Raw genomic sequence first — 22,217 nt, 5'->3', positions numbered from 1 at the left:
ACTTGAAGTGGAGATTGTGCTAGCGTCCTTGATTTGGGGAGGTTTCAACCAAGATTCGGCTCCTTCTACCCTCACTTGATATCTGTGTTGTACTCTATTTTTTTCCACTTCCCCAAGAACTCCGTTCCCTAGTTCCAGATTCGCAGTTTTGCTGTGGCACTGTTATCTGTAGCCTTAATATCCCACTCCTACTTTCCTCTCTCCATCTAACACTGTGCACTGTCCTGGGCTTTTACCGCTGGTATCTTGGTGTGGGAGAGCAAGAGCAGGAAAAGTCAGAGACGCAGTCCTCAGTCCTTCAGGATGAATAGGAGCCCTAGCTGGTCTGATCAACTGCATGCAGTTCTCAATTCAACTGATGAAAATATGGCCCGGATTAAGGTGAGGAGACACAGGAACCTCCCTTCCCGACCTCCCGGAATTCTCCTTTCCCCATTGGGAGACTAGGCTAGGGCGTAGATTAAAGGACACTGAGAGCTCACTGGCTTATGGAACTGTTTTCTTTTGTAGCAGAATTTGTATCCTCTTCGAGTTTCCTCTACAGGTAAGTATTGTTCTTTCTCCTAGCCTTTTCTTTTTTTCAAGGCCATTCTTCCAGTGCCTGCCTGTATCATCTGTAATTCTGTACAAATTCCAGCTACTTCCCTTCTGAAACTTTGATTTCCTACACAGACAGACCCTGCTCTTGTCCCTTCCTTATTCCTTCAATAGGGGACCTGGCTGACACCTGGATTTCCCCTCATCATTTGCCTCCACAGCCAGGGGCCCAAGCTCATCAGCCTTGGGCTCTAAAGACTCCTGTTCTTGGAGAGAGACTGAGCTGCGCTGAATCTCACAGCTCATCTCTCTGGAATGAAGTTACTAAGCTCCGATCCCAGCTTCAGTCTCAGGCTCAGGTGAGGAATTAGGTGTTTGTATGTGGTGGCAATGTGAGAGAATAATATTAGGAGCTAGGAAACCCTGTCTCGAAAAAACCAAAAAAAAAAAAAAAAAAAAGTAGTTTCTGGGTTTTCTCTCCTTGGATAGGTGACTGCGGCGCTAAGGGGTGCTGTGCAGAGCCTGTTGAAGGATCGGGAGCAGCAGATGAAGAAGATCAGTGCTCTAGAAGGTACTGGGCCAATTCTTTGCTTCATGTGCAGCATACAGAGTTTTAAAATTAAAACTGGAGTTTTGTGCATACTGAGCTATGCTCTACCGCTGAACTATATACAACTTTTGGTTGTGAGGCTGAGCCATCTCTTCAGCCCCACACGACTTTGTGTATGTGCCCACAGTTTTGCTCTGTAGCTTTTGTATGTGTACTTGTTTTGATTTGCATGTAGTGCCTGGGCTCAAATGTGAAGCTCTTAGAGCAGTTTGCCTTCCCTTGTCCCACTACAGCATCACTAAAATTGCTTCAGGAGGGCCCAAAAGGGAGAGCCCTTCTGGAGCAACGCCTGGAAGGGTTGAGAAAGGAACTGCAGGGCCTTCGGAACCAGGTTCAAGAGCTAGTCCAAACCCAAACGAGAACAAGACCAGGGAAGTTCAGTAGTACCAATGGCTTTCACCAAGAGCTGCAGACTGAGTAAGTGATGGGCAAGACTTTGTCTTTTTGTTTATTTATCTATTGAAGATTTATTTTCTGGTGTCACACACCTTTCATCCTAGTGCTCAGGAGGCAGAGGCTGGTAGATCTCTGAGTTTGAGACCAGCCTGCTCCACATATTGAGCTGTAGGCCAACTAGGGCCACTTAGCGAGACTTTGTCTCCAGCCACTTTGGGTTTGTTATTTGATTTTAGAATGACACTGCTGTCACTCTTGTAGGCACCAACTTTTGTGGGAAGAGTCAGAGATTCTTCGGGAGGAACTGAAGTTGCTTCGAGACCAGCTGAGTAAGTAAAAGATTGAGAGTATTCCTTTGTCCATATTTCTGGAATATTTTCTTGTTCTTCTAGTAACTGACCATACCTCTGCTTGTTTGAGCTATTGGAAAGTCTGGCAAATTATTTTTTTTTTTCAATTTTTATTTTTTTATTTTTTGAGACAGGGTCTCTACATAGCCCTGCCTGTCCTGGAACTCACTATGTGGACCAGGCTGGTCTTGAACTCACAGAAACTTACTGCCTCTGCCTACCAAGTGCTGGGATTAAAGACATATGGCACCAACCCCTGGCCAGGCAAATTATTTGTGTATTGTGTGATGCCTTGTACTTCGCTATGCATGTGCTTCACCACCAAGCTACACCCCTAGCCTTTGGCAAAATATATTCTTTTTTAAAGATTTATTTATTTATTTTTATTATGTATGTAGTATTCTGCCTGCATGTATGCCTGCAGGCCAGAAGAGGGTGCCAGATCTCATTATAGATGGTTGGAAGCCACCATGTGGTTGCTGGGAATTGAACTCAGGACCTCTGGAAGAGCAATCAATGTTCTTAACCTCTGAACCATCTCTCCAGCCCTGACAAAATATTTTATATTGCTCTTTTTCTCTCATGGTATGAAATTTAGTCTCCCCCATAAGCTTTGAATCTTTCCAGCTGTTGGATCAGAACATGTTTGTCTAAGTGTCTACTGCCAGCCAGGTGGTGGTGGCGCGTGCCTTTAATCCCAGCACTCGGGAGGCAGAGCCAGGTGGATTTCTGTGAGTTCGAGGTCAGCCTGGTCTACAGAGTGAGACCCAGGACAGACACCAAAGCTGTCTTGAAAAACCAAAAAAAAAAAAAAAAAAAAGTTTCTACTGCCAGTCCAATTACAAGACAGTGAAGAAGGAATGAAGTTGGAGAATGGTGTCCCCTCATATCCTGTCTCATTTTCAGGCCAACATCAGGAGTTGTTGCTGGAACAGATAGCTGAAGGGCGCCAGGTTCAAGCCCGCAGCTGGAAGGTAGGACAGGGTTAGACTAGTTTCCACATATTTCTTCATGCAGTCCCCATCCTTCCTGTCTGTCCTGCTCTACAGAAAGGCCTAGATATCTTCTTCCACTCCCATCTCTATGCCCATCATTCTTCCCCATGCTGATTCTATATCCCTCCAAAGCAGTTCTTCCCAGTCAGTTTGCTGTATACCTGAGTCACTGTCTTTGCCTGCATGAAGGCTTTCAGGTGTTGATGAGGTGGGGAGTTGTGGGAGGGAGTTTCCCTTGGAATGGGAGAGATTCTCCTTCTGCACCATGGTCTGGCAGACGTTGGAACACCTACAGAGTGACCAGAAGGGCAAGTTTCAGACCTTGGAGGTTACCAGGACAGAGGCCCCTGATGCCCAGAAGGAGGAGCCCTACTTCCTCAGGTCAGAAGTTGTGTGTGCTGGGGCAGTAGAGGGGGTTTGTGTCATCGAGGTCAAGCAAAGTTCAGCTATCCTAAATTTGGCCAGGATTGGTTGGGGTAGTCGGTCTGAGTATCTGGAGTTTTATTGATAAGAACAACATTGGGCATTCTAACCTAGGCTGTCCTTGAACTCCTGATCTTCCTGCTTCTACCTCCCAAGTGCAGGTGTTACAGGTATATGTTACCAGATTCAGTCTTTATTGTTTGTTTGTTTATTTATTTATTTTATTGAGATGATTACCCCTGGGTAGCTCAGATTGGCCTCAAACTCACCAACCCGCTCTCTTTGCTTCCTGAGTACAGAATAACAGGTGTGTACTGTTATGCTCACCTGCATTACTAAAAAAATTTTTTTTTGCATTTTATTTTTTTTTTATTTTTTATTTTTTTTTTTTTGGTTTTTCGAGACAGGGTTTCTCTGTGTAGCTTTGCGCCTTTCCTGGAACTCACTTGGTAGCCCAGGCTGGCCTCGAACTCACAGAGATCCGCCTGGCTCTGCCTCCCGAGTGCTGGGATTAAAGGCGTGCGCCACCACCGCCCGGCGCATTTTATTTATTTATTTAGTCTGCATATGTATGGGCATGTATGTACCATGAAGTACATGTGGAGGTCAGAGGACCAATAGGAGTCACTTCTACCATATGGGTTCTCAGGATCAACCTTAGCCTTGATGGCAGGCATGTTTATCAGCTGAGCCATCCTGCTGGCCCCAGTCTTAAGCATTTGTCATTTGATTCAGAGTTGGGATATATCTTTATATGTCTGAATGATAATTGGGGGAGTGAGGTGGGAGTCCAGAATCCTGACCTCAGAAAGGAAGACAGTTTCATGCTGGAAGAGGGTCCTAGATCCATCACCGTCTCTGCCTCTGATTGTTCTTTTTAGGACGTCTGTTGATGCCTGGCAATCTAAGCTGCCTATGGCCAACATCTTCGCCATGTCTCTTTCTTCATCTAGCTCTGAAGTCAGTCTTCCAGACTGTGACCATAGCTGGGAACTTTTAAAGAAACTAGACAGGGGTAAGGACAAGTCTGGGAATGGTGCCTGAATGCAGCTGTCCAATCATTTGTCCTTTTCTGTGTGAGTCCATCTACCCATGTTATATATGAGAGAGAGTTAAGCTACTTTATTTAATATTTATTTAGTGAAAGGCAAAATATTTATATGATTTGAAGAGAAGCCAAAGTAATTATTATTTAATATTTATTTAAAGGCCAGGATTTTCTTTGTAGCTCAGGCTTGCCATGGAGCCCAGCCTGCTCCTGAACTCAAAATCTTCCTGCCTCAAGTTCTTGAGCGCTAGGATTACAGACATGTGCCACTACATTCTTCATTAACTCACTTCATTGCAGCTGGGGGACAGAAACATGTAGATAGTTAGCAACCACCATAGAATGGGTATATACAAACCAGGCCTGTGTGTCCTTTCCAGGAAGGTCCAGGGCCTAGTTTTATGCATATCACGGTCTGGCTAATGGTTTGTTTTTCATTTTCCTTCCTCTTAGAACTCCCTAACTCCTTTTCTAACCTGGAACCCAGCAGCTGTCAGTCCCATGCCCAGAGTCTTGGGCAAGAGGATCTGTTCTTTCAAGGCTCCAAGATCTTCCAGAGTGAGCTGTAAGGACTTGTAAGAAGAATGAGATGAATCCATCAAGGCAGTCTTCTCATCCCCTCTGGTATGTGCCCTCTTTACTGAGGCATCTCACTGTCCAGCCATTACTGCTTCCCAGCTAATTTCAAATAAAGTGGCATAACTCTCCCTGATGTGTTTTTCTTCACCCCTATGGGATCAACTTAGCCTATGTTTCCTTCTTGTTACCTAACTGCTTCCTGGGACCTCTGCCTCTGAAATCTGACCTTTATAGCTACACTGTTGACTACAAGCTCAGGCGAACTTGGAAAGAAATGATTTCTCTTCTTCTGATGAGTAGAATGGGTTAGGATGTTGGCCTGAGGCTGTGTTGATGAGATTGTAGAGGAGAGTGATACTCTGGTGGGCACTAGATCTAGAGAATCACACTGTCAGTCTGCTTATTGAGGCTTACTCCAGACTCCCCATACTTCCTCATCCTTAGCAGCCCAGATCTAGAGAGTCACACTGTCACTCTGCTTATTGAGGCTCACTCCAGACTCCCCATACTTCCTCATCCTTAGCAGCCCAGATCTAGAGGGTCACACTGTCACTCTGCTTGTTGAGGCTCACTCCAGACTCCCCATACTTCCTCATCCTTAGCAGCCCAGATCTAGAGAGTCACAGTGTCACTCTGCTTATTGAGGCTCACTCCAGACTCCCCATACTTCCTCATCCTTAGCAGCCCAGATCTAGAGGGTCACACTGTCACTCTGCTTATTGAGGCTCACTCCAGACTCCCCATACTTCCTCATCCTTAGCAGCCCGGCCTGTGTGTTTGCATTGGTTTCTCAGTTTCTCTGAAATTGAGTCATCTTTAAAAGCAAGCACAAAGCAAACAAACAAAATCACCAAAGCCTTTATTTCTTTTGAGATAGGGTCTCTGTAGGTAGCCCTGGCTATCCTGAAACTTGCTATGTAGACCAGGCTGGCCTTGAATTCATAGAGATCCTCCTGCTTCAGCCTCCCTAGTCCTGGGATTAAAGGTGTACACTGCCATACCTAGCCAAAGTGTAGTTTTTGCTATAACTCTTATGAGGAAATAAAGAATTCTGTGATTCAAATTCTACTTTCATTTTCAAAAATTACTTTCTTAGTTTATGTGTATGGGAATTCTGTCTGCATGTGCCACCTGTGTATAGTGTCCTGAGGGGCCAGAAGAGGGTATCAGATCCTTTTGAACAGGAGTTACACATGGTTTTGAGTTGCCATATGGATGTTGGGCATCAAACTCAGGTCCTCTGAAAGAGCAGCAAGTGCTCTTAACTACTGGGCCATTTTTCCAACCTGTAGTGATATTCTGTTTGTACTGTAACCAATAAAGCTTGTCTGATTATCAGAGGGCAGAGCCAGCCACAGAGTTAGCCATAGAGGTCAGGCAGTGGTGGCCCACACCTTTAATCCCAGCACTTGGGATCTCATGCCTTTGCTCCCAGTGTTTGGGAAGCACACACACCATTGATCCCAGCACTAGGAAGGCTGAGACAGGAAGTGATATGGCTGGGTGGAGAAAGGCACATAAGGCAGGAGGAAACTGGAACTCAGCCCTGTCGGCTGAGGACTCGGGCATTCAGTCTGAGGACTCATGGAGACAGGGTCTTCCCCTTTCTGCTGAGGAGTTGGCCAGGTGAGAAGTGTCTGTGACTTGTTTCCTCTGATCTTTCAGCATTTACCCTGATATCTGGCTCCGGGTTTTTATTAATAAGACCAATTAGAATTCCTGTTATATCTGGCACCCAACTTTTGGGGCATGAATTCTCGGAAAAGCCTGACTGTGGCTTTTCAGCTACCAGCTCAGGCCGGAGCTGCACTCGGTCAGAGTCACTACCCTGCCAGCCGAGTTTCTCTTGCAGCTTATCTGCAGCAAACTCCATAGGCTTTTGGGCTCCAAAAGCCACAGGAGTTAGCTGATTTTGCATATTCCCCAGTGCAGATGGCTGGCTCTTTGGCATCTTCCCTCTCGTGGTGGGTTGTGGCTTTCCCTGGACCACCCCCTCGGGGCTGCTGCCACACTAGGTAGCTGTCTCACTTCACCTTCATCTGAATCATCATTGTCAGCAGATTTGGTGACTCAATTGGGATTTCTTAAACGGGGGTGGGGTGGGGGGTGGGGGGGGATTAGTTTTAAAGAAAAAAAAAAAAGGAAAGAGTTTTTTCCCTACATTAAAAAATGAGAAACATTTTTACAATGGAGTTCTCTGTTTGATAATTTGCTAGATGGTTTGAAAATGGAACAATTAAATGAGAGGATAATTAATGTAGATAGGATTTACATATGTCAATTATAAATATTTGATCATTTCTGTTTTATCACTAAAAAAGTTGGTTAATATGAGTGCCAAGATAAAAGCTTTAGAAAAACTTGTTAAAATAGATTGTAGAGATGTCCAGACCCAGAGGAATTCAAAGGAGAACCAATCTCAGCATTGTATTATAAGGTTACAGGGAAACAGTCTAAGGCTTTCAAACAGCCAACCATAATTTATTCACTAACCTTATAGGAACTGCCAAAAGATACATATCCCCCAGACTGTGTAACAGCTGAATAGACTCCAGTGCAAATGTTAGATTTGAGGAGATTCAAGGGAGCGATAGTCTCATATGGCCTGCACTCACCTTTTGTGAAGCAAATGTTAAACTTGTGGTCCACTGGTAATAGAATTATCTCTCAAGACTGGAGAAATTTGATTACAGCAGTCTTAGAGGCTAGTCCTCAGTTACAATGGAGGACCTGGTGGAAGGATGAGGCTAAGACCATTGAACAATGAAGTAGGGCTAGAGGTATTAAAATCTCCCAATACCGACTTCTTGCGGAGGGGGGTTATGCTAATATAGAAAGGAAATCTTTATATGATGACCACACCCTGGCTTTATACCACACAGCAGCCTTGAATTCTTGGGACAGAACCGAAGAAGTAGGAAAGAAAATTGAGTCATTTACAAAAGTTATATAGGGCCCCAAAGAAATCTTCACTGCTTTCTTACAAAGATTGATTTCAGCAGTAAATAGAATGATACCAAATTCAGAAGCTAGACAAATAATAATTGAATCTCTTGTGGGGGACCAGTCCCCACACTTATTTACCCCAAGAACTCTTAAGGATTGAGGGATAAGAGACTTAGTTAGAAATAGTGAGGAGAGGGGTTGGGGATTTAGCTCAGTGGTAGTGTGCTTACCTAGCAAGTGTAAGGCCCTGGGTTTGGTCCTCAGCTCTGAAAAAAAAAAAAAAAAGAAAAAAGAAATAGTGAGGAGAGAGAACAGAGAAAACACAGGATAGACTTGGGTGGGCCTGGATCCTTATCCACTGGCCCAGAACTTTATTCCAAAAGTCTGTTTCTAACAATGCCAAGGGGTGGAGCAAAAGACCTCCCCATTGATAGTTACATCCTTACAAACACCTGGTACCCAGGTTCATTGTCCAATCAACCTCTTATGCAGTCCTGCTGGGTATAGCCACTAGGAAACCTAGTGGGCTCCAACAATCTCTGGCTTTTGAAAATGCTAATGCACAATACAGAAGGGTAATTAGGCCATTAAAGGCAAGATCAGCACCCTTGAAGGAATGGATCTGAGATACAGAGCCAATCAGTATTGAATCTCATAACTATGATGATACTTGGATAGGAGAGGTGATTTCCAGAGGTTTGAAGAAAAATTGAAATGTCAACTGTTTTAATTGGGGTAAACAAGGTCACCTAAAAAAGGGATTGTAAACTAGGCATTCCTAGAAATAATATTTTTTCTAAGAATAATCCCAGCTGGGCAGCAGTGGCGCATGAGCCAGGCTGTGGTGGCGCACACCTTTAATCCCAGCACTCAGGAGGCAGAGCCAGCTGGATCTCTGTGAGTTGGAGGACAGCATGGTCTACAGAGCAAGATCCAGGACAGGCACCAAAACTACACAGAAACCTTGTCTCAAAAAAAACAAAACAAAAAAGAATAATCCCAACAAAATGCTCCTCCCTTCTGGATTATGCAGAAGGTGTAGCAAAGGCAGGCATTGGACTAATGAATGCAGATCAACAAGGAACAGACAAGGTAATCCTTTGCCTTTGCCATCAGGAAACTTCTTGAGGGGCCTCTTGCAGGCCCCCATTTCAAATTCTGTTTAGTTGTTTCCTGTTATTGTGGAGGAAATTCCTTCCCAGAGCAATTAAAGAACCTAATGCCTAGTGTAAGAAAACATACAGCTCTGGATGATAGAATAGCTATAGAAGAGAGATCAAAACATTCAGGAGAAACCATTAATCAAAATTGATAAAGATTATATTTGGAATCTCCCCAAAGTTAGGGTTGGGGCAGGGTTTTGTTTTTGTCATTCCAGGAAAAGAAAAACAATTATCTTGAGGAATTTAAAGACCTTTGGACAAATAAGCATCCAAAGAAGAAGGGAGAACTATCCCCAAAAACTTACCAAGAAAAGGAATAATCTGATCTAATACAATCTTTTTTTTTTTTTTTTTTTTTTGGTTTTTTCGAGACAGGGTTTCTCTGTGTAGCTTTGCGCCTTTCCTGGAACTCGCTTGGTAGTCCAGGCTGGCCTCGAACTCACAGAGATCCGCCTGACTCTGCCTCCCGAGTGCTGGGATTAAAGGCGTGCGCCACCACCGCCCGGCCTAATACAATCTTTTTAAGTCTCCAGAAAGATGATAGGACCCCACAATGATGATTCCACATGGACTTATGATAACACCACTAAGCTGATAAACAGCACCCAAAGATCGGCTTTAGACTACAAATTGCTCAGGACAATTTTGAGGTAGCTAGCTGAGATGATGCAGCCTCACAGACTACTCTAGCCAGGACTTGAGACAAGCCCTGCACTTTCCCATCATGCAGAGACTGGACAACAAGTGATACAGGTACCTCTTCCAGGACTTGACAATTAACCCAGTTTTTTTCTTTTCAGGATCCCCTAAAGATGCCTTCACCCTCAGACAACAGGACGTAAATTTAAGAACAAAATGCCCACATTCCCAAGAGGTGTGGTGGGTGGTTTTTGGTCGTTCAATGGATTATGGATATTTGTCATTGTTTATGGTGGTTGATTACAAGTTGTTATTGGTAATGGTCAGGAAAAAAGCTAAACAAAGAAGATTAGATTCAGGGTTCTTGTTTTGAAAAGAAAAAAAAAGGGGATATAGATATGATAAGATAAAAGGTAGATTATTGAATCTACTCTGAAAAAAATAGATATAGAAATGATAGGATAGATAAAAGGGTAGATTGTTGAATCTACCCTGAAGAGAAAAAATAGGAATATAGATGTAAGATAAAAAGTTAGATTATTGAATCTTCTTTAAAAATGCATCTACTAGTTTTAAATATTTTATATTGGATTGGATTGTTGTATAGTATATACAGATTTTATATATTGATACAAATTTGAGATTAATTTTGTTAGAACATACTGTACATACACTTCTAATCTTGTTCAAGGTATTATACCTCATTTAACAATGTAATACAAATTACTAGTTCTTGAAAGTTATTATTACCAACTAATTAGGATATAAAGAAGTGCAAGTTAGTAGTTAGTCATTACAATTAAACTTGTAATCATATTAGGTATGTTTTCAATGTCAAACAGTTATTTTAGATAGACAGGTTGTCTTCAAACACTTCAGAGATCTACAGAATATGGCATTTAAAATGTTTTAATAACATAGATTTTTTTTTTTTTTTTTGAGACAGGGTTTCTCTGTGTTGTTTTGGTGCTTGTCCTGGAGCTTGCTCTGTAGACCAGGCTGGCCTCGAACTCACAGAGATCCTCATGGCTCTGCCTCCTGAGTGCTGGGATTAAAGGCATGTGCCATCACCGCCCGGCAGATTCTTTTTTTTATGACAATGAGGCATGTCTGCTCCTGGCAGCACCAATCTACTTCAAAGAAGTTGATGGACATCAAAGAAACTCCATATGGAGTTTACTTTCTTTGTGGCAAAAGTTAACCACTGGAGAAGAAAATGCCCTTGTCTTGACTGCTAATAGTATGCTGTCCAAAATGGTCAAGGACACAAAATAAAAGACTGCTGAACTTTGCCAAGACAAGGTAGGACAGCCTTTCAGAAAATCCTGCTTCATAGATAAATCTGTCAGATATGCTAGGCCTGTAAGTAGACAATGGATGCCCCAATGCTGCAGAGGAACCAGCTGTTTCTGTTATTTCTCACACTTTTTGGAAGTTGCTTGCTTGCACTACCTGCTTACTCAGGTAATATTTCCTTCTTGGGTCTCTGATGGAGTTGAAGACTAGATAGTTATAATTTTTCCTTTTTAACAAATTCAGAAAAGAAACTCACTAAAAAGATGTAAAGTGTGTAAGTTCAAGAGACATCAAAAGATAGTTTTCAGTTGTTAATACAAGTTAGATAGAAAGTGAATTAGGTACAATCTTTTGGACTCACCAAGATAGGATAAATAATAGAATATTTTCTCTGAATTTGTCAAATGTTAGTGGACTGCATATTTTTAATGTAATTCTTGACTGTATATATTATGTATAGTTATTATATTTATTGTATATAGTTTTTCTTTAATATTAGACAAAAAAGGGGAAATGTGGTGATATTTTGTTTGTACTGTAACCAATAAAGCTTGTCTGATTATCAGAGGGCAGAGCCAGCCACAGAGTTAGCCATAGAGGTCAGGCAGTGGTGGCACACACCTTTAATCCCAGCACTTGGGATCTCATGCCTTTGCTCCCAGTGTCTGGGAAGCACACACACCTTTAATCCCAGCACTAGGAAGGCTGAGACAGGAAGTGACATGGCTGGGTGGAGAAAGGCATGTAAGGCAGGAGGAAACTGGAACTCAGCCCTGTCGGCTGAGGACTCGGGCATTCAGTCTGAGGATTCATGGAGACAGGGTCTTCCCCTTTCTGCTGAGGAGTTGGCCAGGTGAGAAGTGGCTGTGGCTTGTTTCCTCTGATCTTTCAGCATTTACCCCGATATCTGGCTCTGGGTTTTTATTAATAAGACCAATTAGAATTCCTGCAACACCAATCCCCTTTTTAATTTTTTTTTGAAACACACATTATATTTGAGTCTTAGTTACTTTTCTTAACTGTCTTAGTTACTTTTCTTTTTTATTATATATACAGTGTTTTCTCTGCATGTATGCCTGAAGGCCAGAAGAGGGCACCAGATCTCATTACAGATGGTTGTGAGCCACCATATAGTTGCTGGGAATTGAACTCAGGACCTCTGGAAAAACAGCCAGTACTCTTAACCTCTGAGCCATCTCTCCAGCCCTTAGTTACTTTTCTATTCCTCTGATAAAATGCCGTGACCAAGGCAGCTTGTAGAAGGAAGGGTTTAAACTGGGTGGTGGTGGCACATGCCCTTAACCCCACTAGAGGCAGAGGCAGGCAGATCTCTGTGAGTTTGAGACCAGCCTGGTCTACAAAGCAAGTTCCAGGACAGCCAGAGCTGTTACACAGAGAAACCTTGTCTTGAAAACCAAAAAGGGAAGAAAAGAATGAAGGGTTTATTTAGGGGTTATAGTTCCAGAGAGGTAAGAGTCTGTTACCATCATGTAAAGGAGCATGTCAGGTGCTGACAGGCAGGCATGGCGTTGCAGCAGCAGCTGAGAACACATTCCATCCACAAGCAGAAAGCAGAGAGAGTACACAGGGACTGGCAGATCTTTTGAAACTTTAATGACCTTGGTGACACACCTTCTCCAGCAAGGCCATACCTATTAGTCCTCCCAAAGAGCACCAATAATTGGAGGCCAAGTATTCAACCTATGAACCCATGGGGCCCTTTTCATTCAAACTACACAGTGACCTTGAACTTCCTGTCCTGCTTCTACCACCTAAGTTCTACGATTGTTGGTGTGTGCTGCCATACCCAGCCAGTTTGCTAGCTGGTTTGCTTGCTGTTTCCAACATTCCACCTCATTAATGCTAGGCAAGTGTTATACTACCATGTTATCCTCCTGGTCCATTTCTATTTAATTTTATTTTTAAAAATGCCATGTGTTTCAGTGAACACGTGTAGCCCCAGCACTAGGGAGGTGGAGACAGAAGGATCTGGAGTTTGAGGCCAGTTTTGAGACATCCCTGTCTCAACAATAAAGACAACAAAACAAAAATACCTTATCGCAAGTGTTTTGGACCTTAGCTTACTTTTCTATTGCTGTGACAAAACACTACAGCCAAAAGCATCTCAAGGAGCAAAGGGTTTATTTTACAATTTGTAGTTCACCATTCAATCTTGAAGAGAAGTCAGGACAGGGACCTGAAGGTAGGAACTGATGTGGAGGAAGGCAGCTTCCTGGCTTGCTCAGCTGGGTTTTTTTTTTGTTTTTGTTTTTTAGTTTTTCCAGACAAGATTTCTTTGTGTAGCCCTGGCTGTCCTGGAACTCACTCTGTAGGCCAGGCTAGCCTTGAATTCACAGAGATCCACCTGCCTCTGCCTCAGCAGTGCTGGGATTAAAGGCATGTGCCACCACAGCCTGGCCTCAGATAGCTTTTTTTTTTTTTTTAAATCAGTACCACCTGCCTGGGGTGGCACTGTCCACAGTGGCTGGGCCCTCCCACATCAATCATTAATCAAGAAAATTCCTGCTTAGATTTGTCTACAGACCAACCTGATGGAGGCATTTTCTCACTTGAGGTTCTCACTTCTCAGATGACCCTAGCCTATGTCAAGTTGAAAGAAAACTAACAGGTTGAAAGATGTATCTTCTTAGGCAGCTTCACTGTCTTCTTTCCTGGAGTCTATGTTCTAGAGGGTTCAAGATTTCCTAAGAATCAGCAGCATTTCACAGAGACCTTATGAGGCCTCTTCCAGTGGTAACTGTAGACAAAAGATAATGCCACCCATCCACCAACTAGGTCTTTGTAAGCATTTACCGTGAACCTAGATGTACAGTCAGCTTATGGAAAGGTTCCAACTCTTAGTGCAGGCTGGCAAGAGGAGAGTTAACTGAAATAAAAACAATAAAAGGCTGAGGCAGTAAGACAGGAGCTACTTTCAGTAACAGGGTATATTTAAATCTCTGGCCCAACTAGCAGCCGATGTTATAGGGAGAGGGCCTTAGACATTGGCTAGCTACAGGGATGTCTTCCACATCCAGTGCACATGTTGAGATCAGAGGACAGCTCTGGTATTGGTCTTTGCTCCGATCTCTAGCAGGAGTGCTGGGATTACAGATTCTTTCTCATGCTTGCATGGCAAATTCTTGTATCCACTGTGTTATTTTTCCCTCCCCCTTCTATTTAATATTAATTATTTATTTTGAAGCCAGGTATCAAGTGTCCCAGGCTGGCCTAGACTCCATGTGTAGCTTAGGATGACCTTGAAATCCTGGTATCCTGCCTCCACCTCCTGAATGCTGAGATGATAGGAATGTGCCACCACGTCTGGGCTTCATGCATACTAGCACTCTGCTAACTGGACTGCATCCCTAACCCCAAATTAAAAATTTTGTTTAGACCCACTCTTTTTTTTTCTTCCAAGATAGGGTTCTTTGTGTATCCGTGGCTGTCTTAGAACTCACTCTTTAGTCCTGGCTGGCCTCGAACTCAGAGATCTGCCAGCTTCTGTCTCCCTCCCTAGTGCTGGGATCCAAGGTGTAGGTCATCATTGCTCCCATGTTTAGACCCGCTTTTAAAAAGCATGCCCTCCAATCCTCTCCTTGTCTTTTACTGGGCAGGTAATTCATCTGGCATGGTGGCATTGTTTAACTCTGATTGCTACCAGTAGTATTTATCAACTGTATCAAGCTCTATGAGAGACATACTTGCAAGGGGGGGGGGCCAAATCTTTAACAGAAACGTTAAAGGACAACAGTGGAACAGTAACATCTGAATTGCCACCAGGTGGCAGCACATAATTTATGCCAGAATGATTCTGAACAGGCCAGAGAACTAGGCTGGGGTGATCTCCGTTCAGAGATCTGTGAGCAACTAATTAGTCTTCCTCAAACAATACCCTGTTTAGGTTATGTTTCTGTTCAAGAACAAATCACACAAACATTAAAAAAAATTTTATTATTCAAGTTCCATCCTCATTCAGCCTCTTCCAATTTTATTTCCTACCATACATTTTCTTAAACTCAGTTGCTATCAGGACCACCTTTATTCTGTTGTTATTACTATTTTCAGTGCTGGGGATTGAACCCAAGGCCACATGGTACACTCTCTACCATTGCTTTCTGCCCCTAGTCCTATTCCAATTATTTATGTTCCACATATTTGCCAAGAATCTCTACTTCCTGGAAGAGGGAAGTCTAAAGATTTTTAAGGGAGGCCCCTAAACTCTGGGAGGAAGGCCCATATTCCACCGTATCTATCTGTCCTTATGCTTCTTCTTCTTTTTATTTTTTTAACTTTTCGAGGCTGGCCTCGAATTCACAAAGATCCACCTGCCTCCCGAGTGCTGGTATTAAAGGTGTGCGCCACCACCGCCCCGCCTGTCATTCTTCTATTGCAGTCTGCTCAGGTATAAGAATATAAACCCTTGAGACCTGTGGGTATAGAAAGTGTGAGGAAATCTGTACCTGACGAACAGTTGGGTAAATTCTTATTTATTTCTCACAATTTTTTTCTTTTCTTTCTTTCCTTTTTTTTTTTTTTTTTGGTTTTTCAAGACAGGGTTTCTCTGTGTAGCTTTGCGCCTTTCCTGGATCTCGCTGTGTAGACCAGGCTGGCCTCGAACTCACAGAGATCCGCCTGCCTCTTGTCTCTTGAGTGCTGGGATTAAACGCGTGTGCCACCACCGCCCAGCCCATGATTCTCCTTTTCAAGCCAGCTCGTGATACCTATCCTCTAAGTTTTCTTCAAGTCCAATCTCTTCCCTCGGCATTTCGTTTGGTTGCTTTTTCTCAAGTCGCTAGGAATTATGTATTAATTTTAGCTTCTCATTACTCTGCAATCCTTCTGTACATCACATTCGATTTTGCAGGACACCTTATTCAAAAGCCGCGCCAGTCTAGTGCTTGTTCAATTGGCTTAATTAATTATCAATTGCTTCTGTTTGGGGGGTTTGATTGGTTTATCTTTTGTTTACCGTCCCGCCCTCTCAGAGACTCTTTAGACTAGGTTTTCCCCCAGGTGTATTCTCTGCCCTTCGGTTCCGCTTTTTCAACACACTGTCTCTACTGTTTTTACCTCCACTCCCTTCCTATTGGTTCCCTTCGTCTTCTCAGAGTTGGCGCCTAGCGATGCTGATTGGCTTCTCTGAACGCCCATTGTGCCCACCCTCGTACCACGTGGCATCCCTAGCGTTAATTGGGCAACCCTGCTAGCTCGTTTGTCAAAGATCGACGACTGATTGGCTGCTCTGAGGGAGGCCTGAGGAGGGGCGGAGCCCCCGGAGCCCCCGCCCCCCCGGCCCCCTGCCCCCAAGCGTTTCAGACGCTCACCCGCGGGGAGCCGAGAGTTTCCAGCTGCCCTCTCAGTCCCAGCGGTGATCCGCCTCCGGGCCCCGCCGAGCAGGCGGGGGAGAGCAGCCCAGACCGCAAGGCCATGGCAGTAGCCTCCCGCTCCTGCGCTGCCGCTGGCCCCGCGGAATCGCCGGCTTCTGCGCGAGGGACCCCCACCTCCTCCGCAGGCTAAACAGCCACGGCCGGCAGCTGCTATGCTGGCTCTGGGCCGCCAACTCCCTCGCCCGCCGGCCCGCGCAGACGCCCCCTCGGTGGCTCCGTCCTGCCTCAGGTAACGTCGGGAGAGGGACTGAGGAACCAGGCTCGGCATCCCTGCCGCGCGCGCAGCCACTGCTCATGGGTCGCCGAGCACTGGACAGCCTGGTGCCTCCCTTGAGATTCTCATAGAGGCAAGGGACAGCCTCTCGTTCTTCCCTTTCCCCCTTTCCTTTTCCTTCTTTCTTCTCTCCGGGTCCCGGGACAGTGCTCACCTTCTCGCTTCAGAGGCGGGGAAGGCATTGGAAGTTATACCTCGAATCGACATTGTGGTGTCTGGCCTTCCTCACTTGGGAAGTTCTGGGATCCTTCGCGTCCCGCTGCCCTACCGAGTGTGCCTCACTCGTCTCAGTACCCGCTTCTCCCGCGGAGATCTGGATTCCCCACCTCCCACCAAACGTGCCCATCCCTCCTAAACACCCTGACTTCTAAGAGACTTCTTCCCTTCTCTCTTCTTTTACTGACTTACTTTTTACACTTCTTTTCGAAGACCCTAATCTAAACTGCGATTCAGATTTAGCTGGAAATAAGATCCAGATTAGTCGAATTGAAAAACTTCTCAATTTATACCCCCGAGAAAAACTTGTTAGAGAAGTTGGACTTTATTCTGTAGGCACAGGGAGCCATTGAAGGTTGTAAGCAGGAGCTTGGTATGGCTTATCTCTGGAAAATGTGAGGGAAAGATTGAAAGTAAAGACGCGAGGGCAGAAGGCCTCCGTAGGCAGGAAACTTGCGTTACTGTGGGTAAGAAAGGATGAATGAACTGGAGTAGTTGTAGGAAAATGAAGAGAATGGCATGAAATTCCAAAAGTTTTCAAAATAGAGTTGAGAGGTTTCTTGTTTTTCCTGCTTTTGTAAGCAAGGAGTTTCTATTGGTCTATGGTATTGGGTTGGTTGTGTTAATGGAAACAGACTGGAAAGAAGCAGTTCTGAAGAATAATAAATTTGGCTGTAGCCAAGATCAATTCGAGTTTTTCAGATAGAGCTGGGAAATTGAGCATAAACTGAGAAGGTTTGGATGTAAAGACCTAAATTTGAGAGTGTAGAGAGAATAATATATAGGGATTCTTGTAGTTGGAGGTAGTAATCCTGAAAGCAGAGAATTGGGCTGTGGGTCAGAAGCAACATCACTGAGGACAGCAGACACTGAAAGAGAGGTTTAAAGGGTCGGGGGGGGGGGGGGGGCAGGAACTAGAACACAATGGCAGTATTGCAGAAGCCACAGGAAGACCTGTGTCAGGTGCGCCCGAGGTCAGGTTCATTCCAGTTAGAAGCAAGTGGGTTTAGCAATTGGGAGTTCACCTGTTTCTTTCCAAGGCAGTTGGTGATAGAGTAGTAAGCGTGTGGATTTAGGAGTAAACAGAAGGCAATGATGAGTAAAAAGCTTTTCTTTTCTTTTTGTTTGTTTGTTTGCTTGAGTCAGGGTTGTTTAGCCCAGGCCAGCCTCAAACTGTGTGTGTGTTATCACACTAGACTGGCCTTATTTTTATTGTCGTCAGTTATCTGTGGATAAATCAGGTTTTTTTTTGAAGGTTGAAGGAGCTGTAGTGAGTTTCTGACATGCGCATTATAGCCATAGGAATCAGTGGAAAATATAAAGGATTTATTATTATTATTATTATTATTTATTTATTTATTTATTTATTTATTTATTTATTTATTTATTTTAAATTTTTTAATTTGAAAAATGTGTAGCCCAGGCTGGCCTCGAACTCGTGATCCTCCTGCCTCCGCCTCCTTCAGCAAATCCTACCGGCGTGCGCCACCACAACCGGCTTAGATTTATTTTTATGTTATGTGATGAGTGGTTTCTTGTTGGTTTGTTTTGAGACAGGATCTCACTGTGTAGCTCTGACCGGCTTGGAACTCACTATGTAGATCATGCTGTCCAGCTATGATGTATGACTGTTTGCCTGTGTGTATGTTTGTTACCACATGTGTGACGGTGCCCTCAGAAGTCAGAAAAGGGCATTAGATTCCCTGGACCTGGAGTTATGGATCGTTGTGAGCTGCTTATGTGGGTGCTAGGGCTTGAATCCAGGTCCTCTAGAAGAGCAACAAGTGCTCTAAACTGACCATCTCTAGCAACAAGGATAAAGGAATTTTTTTTTTTGAGACAGGGTTTCACTGCATAGCCCTGGCTGTCCTGGAACTCTCTGTAGATCAGGCTGTCCTTGAACTTAGAGATCTACCTCCTTCTGCTGGGATTAAAGGTGTGTGTCACCACCAGATTTTACTTTTTCTCCAGTACCCCCCTAAGAGCAGGAAGGGGTAGGGGGAGAAATTGGGCTGATCCAAAACTGGAATTTGCAAAGCAGAAATAGAAAATGGGGAACCACTTTACATTGCTAGTGGTAGTGTGGGATCTGTGATCAACTGCACAGTCTAAATTGGAGGTTAAAAGAAGTAAAATCTGGAATTGAAGAGATGGTTCAGCTCAGCTGGCTGCTCTTCCAGAGGACTCAGGTTCAGTTTCCAGTGCCCACATGCCAACTATGTGTAACTCGAGTCCTGGGAAACCCAGCACCCTCTTCTGGCCTCCTTGGGCAGTGCATGCACACAATACACAGACATACATGTAGGCAAGACATTCATACACATGAATAATAGACATTTAAAAAAGAAGTAATAGGCTGGGCGGTGGTGGCGCACGCCTTTAATCCCAGCACTTGGGAGGCAGAGCCAGGCGGATCTCTGTGAGTTCGAGGCCAGCCTGGTCTCCAAAGCGAGTTCCAGGAAAGGTGCAAAGCTACACAGAGAAACCCTGTCTCGAGAAACCAAAAAAAAAAAAAAAAAGAAGTAAAAGCTTTAAGAAGGCTAGTGTACTTGGAGAATGAAGAGATCACCAGAAATGTGATTGAAGACCAGATTTTGTCAGAATACATGAGTAGAAAGTTCAGAGTTCTTTCAAAGCAAAGGGAGGGGGAAAAAAGGTGTGACTGTCTTAGTGCTGTTGAAGGGAAATGGAGCTATAGGTTATTAAAATGGTCTGTGTTGACTATGTCATCGTATGGATGTCATAATTAGCCAGTATGATAGCAGGAGATATTAGGTGCTATGGGTGAGGCCTATTAACACCAAGGAGGGACTCAAATTGGAGATTCCTTGGTGCTTGTTAAAAACTAGTATTCAATGGTACAGATGTTTGTTTCTGAATTAACAGTGATGTTCTCAGATATCTGGGTGATTTCAATGCATTTTTTGTTACTCTGTTATAGAAATAAATGTTTGATATGGCCTCAAACACTATCCTGTATGATTTGGCATATGAGGGTCTTAATTCTGTTTAAGACATGTACATGCTAGGAGGCTAATAATCTGTTCTCCAATGATGCTTTCTACTTATAGTTTCAGTTCATTGTAAGAAGAAAATTGAGCACCGGGCGGTGGTGGCGCTCGCCTTTAATCCCAGCACTTGGGAGGCAGAGACAGGCAGATCTCTGTGAGTTCGAGGCCAGCCTGGTCTACAGAGCGAGATCCAGGAAAGGCGCAAAGCTACACAGAGAAACCCTGTCTCTAAAAATCAAAAAAAAAAAAAAGAAGAAAGTTGAGGCTGGAGAGATGGCTCAGAGGTTAAGAGCACTGGCTGCTCTTCCAGAGGTCCTGAGTTCAATTCCCAGCAACCACATGGTGGCTCACAACCATCCATGATAAGATCTCATGCCCTCTTCTGGCCTGCAGGTGTACATGCAGGCAGAACACTATACATAATAAATAAATCTAAAAAAAAATAGAAGAAAATTGTGGGGCTGGAGAGTGGTTAAGAGCACTGATTGTTCTTCCAGAGGACCCAGGTTCAATTTCCAGCACCCACATGGCAGCTCACAACTATCTGTAACTATAGTTCTAGGGGACCTGACATCTTCACACCAATGCACATAAAGTAAAGTTAAATTATTTAAAAAATGCTGGGCGGTGGTAGTGCATGCCTTTAATCCCAGCACTGGGGAGGCAGAGCCAGGTGGATCTCTGTGAGTTCAAGGCTAGCCTGGTCTACAGAGCGAGATACAGGACAGGCACCATACACAGAGAAACCCTGTGTCAAAAAAACCAAAAAAAATTTATTGGCTTATTTAGAGCAGAAAGGGGATTTGCTTTTAAAAAGGTATTCCTCCTTTTTATTAAAGAACTTATTCCCGGCCGGTTAGCTCAGTTGGTTAGAGCGTGGTGCTAATAAGGAAGAACTTATAAATACATTGTTAATATCACACACTTAATTTTATTCTGAAATATGTTTTATTGGAGTTTGAAATCTGGGATAGGGACTTTTATGGGAAGTTTATCTCCTTCTGGTAATGGAGCCTAATTTCATTTTTTTGTGGGGGTGATGTAAATGTTTTGGACCAACAATGGGCATTGTGCTATTTTCCAAGTCATCAAATGAAGATGACTTCAGTGTGGTCTCAGGGTTATTTTTTCTGAGTGTTCAGAGGGGTTGGTGGTTAAAGAGTGTATTTGTAATAATGTGTCAACCATACATTCTATTTTTTTTTTTTTTTGGTTTTTCGAGACAGGGTTTCTCTGTATAGTTTTGGTGCCTGTCCTGGATCTCGCTCTGTAGCCCAGGCTGGCCTTGAATTCACAGAGATCTGCCTGGCTCTGCCTCCCGAGTGCTGGGATTAAAGGCGTGCACCACCGCTGCCTGGCTCAACTATCCATTCTTAACATTCTATTTTTTACTGTTTGTGTGGGTGTGTGTGTATGTGTATGTGTAGGTGTGGAAGTAGAGAACAACTTACAGTAGTTGATTCTGAACTTCTATCATGTAGGTCTTGGGGACTGAACTCAGGTCATCAAGTGTGGTAGCAGGTACTTTTACCCATTTTACTGGCCCTCTGATATTTTATAAAGGCAGTGTGAAAAAGGGGAAAATATTGGAAATCTTCATTGTAAATCAAAACTGAAATTGTGTTATTAACTATCTGGTTACAGGTAAAATATTGACGTTCTGTCCGCCTTAGTGCTTTGTTTTCAGTTTCATGTTTGAAGCCGAGTATTGTGGGGCATGCCTGTCCTAGCATTTAGGAGACTGAAGCAAGAGGATCATATGCTTTCGGTTAGCATCCTGGTCTATGTAGTCAGATCCTCTCTCAAAAATACCAAAATAGTGTATTCCTCTTTTGGAGTTAGTCCTGCTCTTGGGAACGTTCCTCACTTTCCTTTAACATGTTTGCTCTGCTGGAAAAAACAAAACAACAAAACAACAAAACACACATACAAACAAAACATACAAAAAGTTCTAAAGTAAATAAATTATATATGTATACATAGTATTTAAAAATATAATATATAATATATTCAAATGGTTAAATATAAAACTATCTATATGTATAACACAGCATCTTATATATCTATATATTTTATATAAACAGTTTCAGTCCCATGACTGTTCTATTTACCTAACTCCATGGTTCCTTCATCCCTCCCAACCAATTTTTAAAACTCTTTGGGGGCTTGTGGTTGAAGATGAACCCAGGGTATTTTTGTTTTGTTTTGTTTGCTTTTCAAGACAGGTTTTCTCTGTGTAGCTCTGGTTGTCCTGGAACTTGATCTGTAGACCAGGCTGGCCTCGAACTCACTAGAGATCTGTCTGCCTCTGCCTTCCGAGTGCTGGGATTAAAGGCATGCGCCA

At 43.6% G+C, this 22,217-nt stretch overlaps 2 protein-coding genes across 8 annotated transcripts in view; both read left to right on the top strand.

Moving 5' to 3' along the window:
• Positions 1-267: 267 nt before the first annotated feature.
• On the top strand, positions 268-11,886 carry Ccdc163 (CCDC163 homolog). Of its 6 annotated transcripts, XR_008213543.1 has the most exons (11): positions 274-381; positions 511-544; positions 712-896; positions 1,027-1,108; positions 1,381-1,564; positions 1,805-1,872; positions 2,800-2,867; positions 3,166-3,269; positions 4,193-4,326; positions 4,813-4,983; positions 9,848-11,886. XR_008213543.1 is itself a non-coding variant. In XM_052715344.1 (10 exons), the coding sequence occupies exons 1-10, from the start codon at positions 338-340 to the stop codon at positions 4,926-4,928; spliced, it is 972 nt and encodes a 323-aa protein (XP_052571304.1). In that variant the 5' UTR covers positions 268-337; the 3' UTR covers positions 4,929-5,066. The 6 variants fall into 6 exon arrangements, 5 of the variants coding, with proteins under 5 accessions (XP_052571304.1, XP_052571305.1, XP_052571303.1 ...); XM_052715344.1 differs by lacking the exon at positions 9,848-11,886 and having other exon boundaries at positions 268-381; positions 759-896; positions 4,813-5,066; XM_052715345.1 differs by lacking the exon at positions 9,848-11,886 and having other exon boundaries at positions 269-381; positions 514-544; positions 759-896; positions 4,813-5,066.
• Positions 11,887-16,287: 4,401 nt separating this feature from the next.
• Tesk2 (testis associated actin remodelling kinase 2) overlaps positions 16,288-22,217 on the top strand; it is a 118,807-nt gene continuing 112,877 nt past the window's right edge. For both annotated transcript variants that reach the window (XM_052716286.1, XM_052716285.1), the window contains exon 1: positions 16,288-16,601. The gene's annotated coding sequence lies outside the window, so the exon portion shown is untranslated. The remainder of the gene's footprint in view (positions 16,602-22,217) is intronic.

The sequence above is a fragment of the Peromyscus californicus genome, unplaced genomic scaffold (assembly GCF_007827085.1).
Source record: "Peromyscus californicus insignis strain IS unplaced genomic scaffold, ASM782708v3 Scaffold_5__1_contigs__length_169319896, whole genome shotgun sequence".
Classification (NCBI taxonomy): Eukaryota; Metazoa; Chordata; class Mammalia; order Rodentia; family Cricetidae; genus Peromyscus; species Peromyscus californicus.
Note: the sequence above shows the minus strand (reverse complement) of the source record. Positions and strands in the feature narration are given on the sequence as shown.

Bases quoted from the DNA above. Each gene is read 5' to 3' on its own strand.
- Ccdc163 (XM_052715341.1), top strand. From the start codon at position 304: ATGAATAGGAGCCCTAGCTGGTCTGATCAACTGCATGCAGTTCTCAAT. The intron at 545-711 runs GTAAGTATTGTT...TTCCTTCAATAG, and splicing joins TCTTCGAGTTTCCTCTACAG to GGGACCTGGCTGACACCTGG. The intron at 1,873-2,799 runs GTAAGTAAAAGA...TCTCATTTTCAG, and splicing joins GTTGCTTCGAGACCAGCTGA to GCCAACATCAGGAGTTGTTG.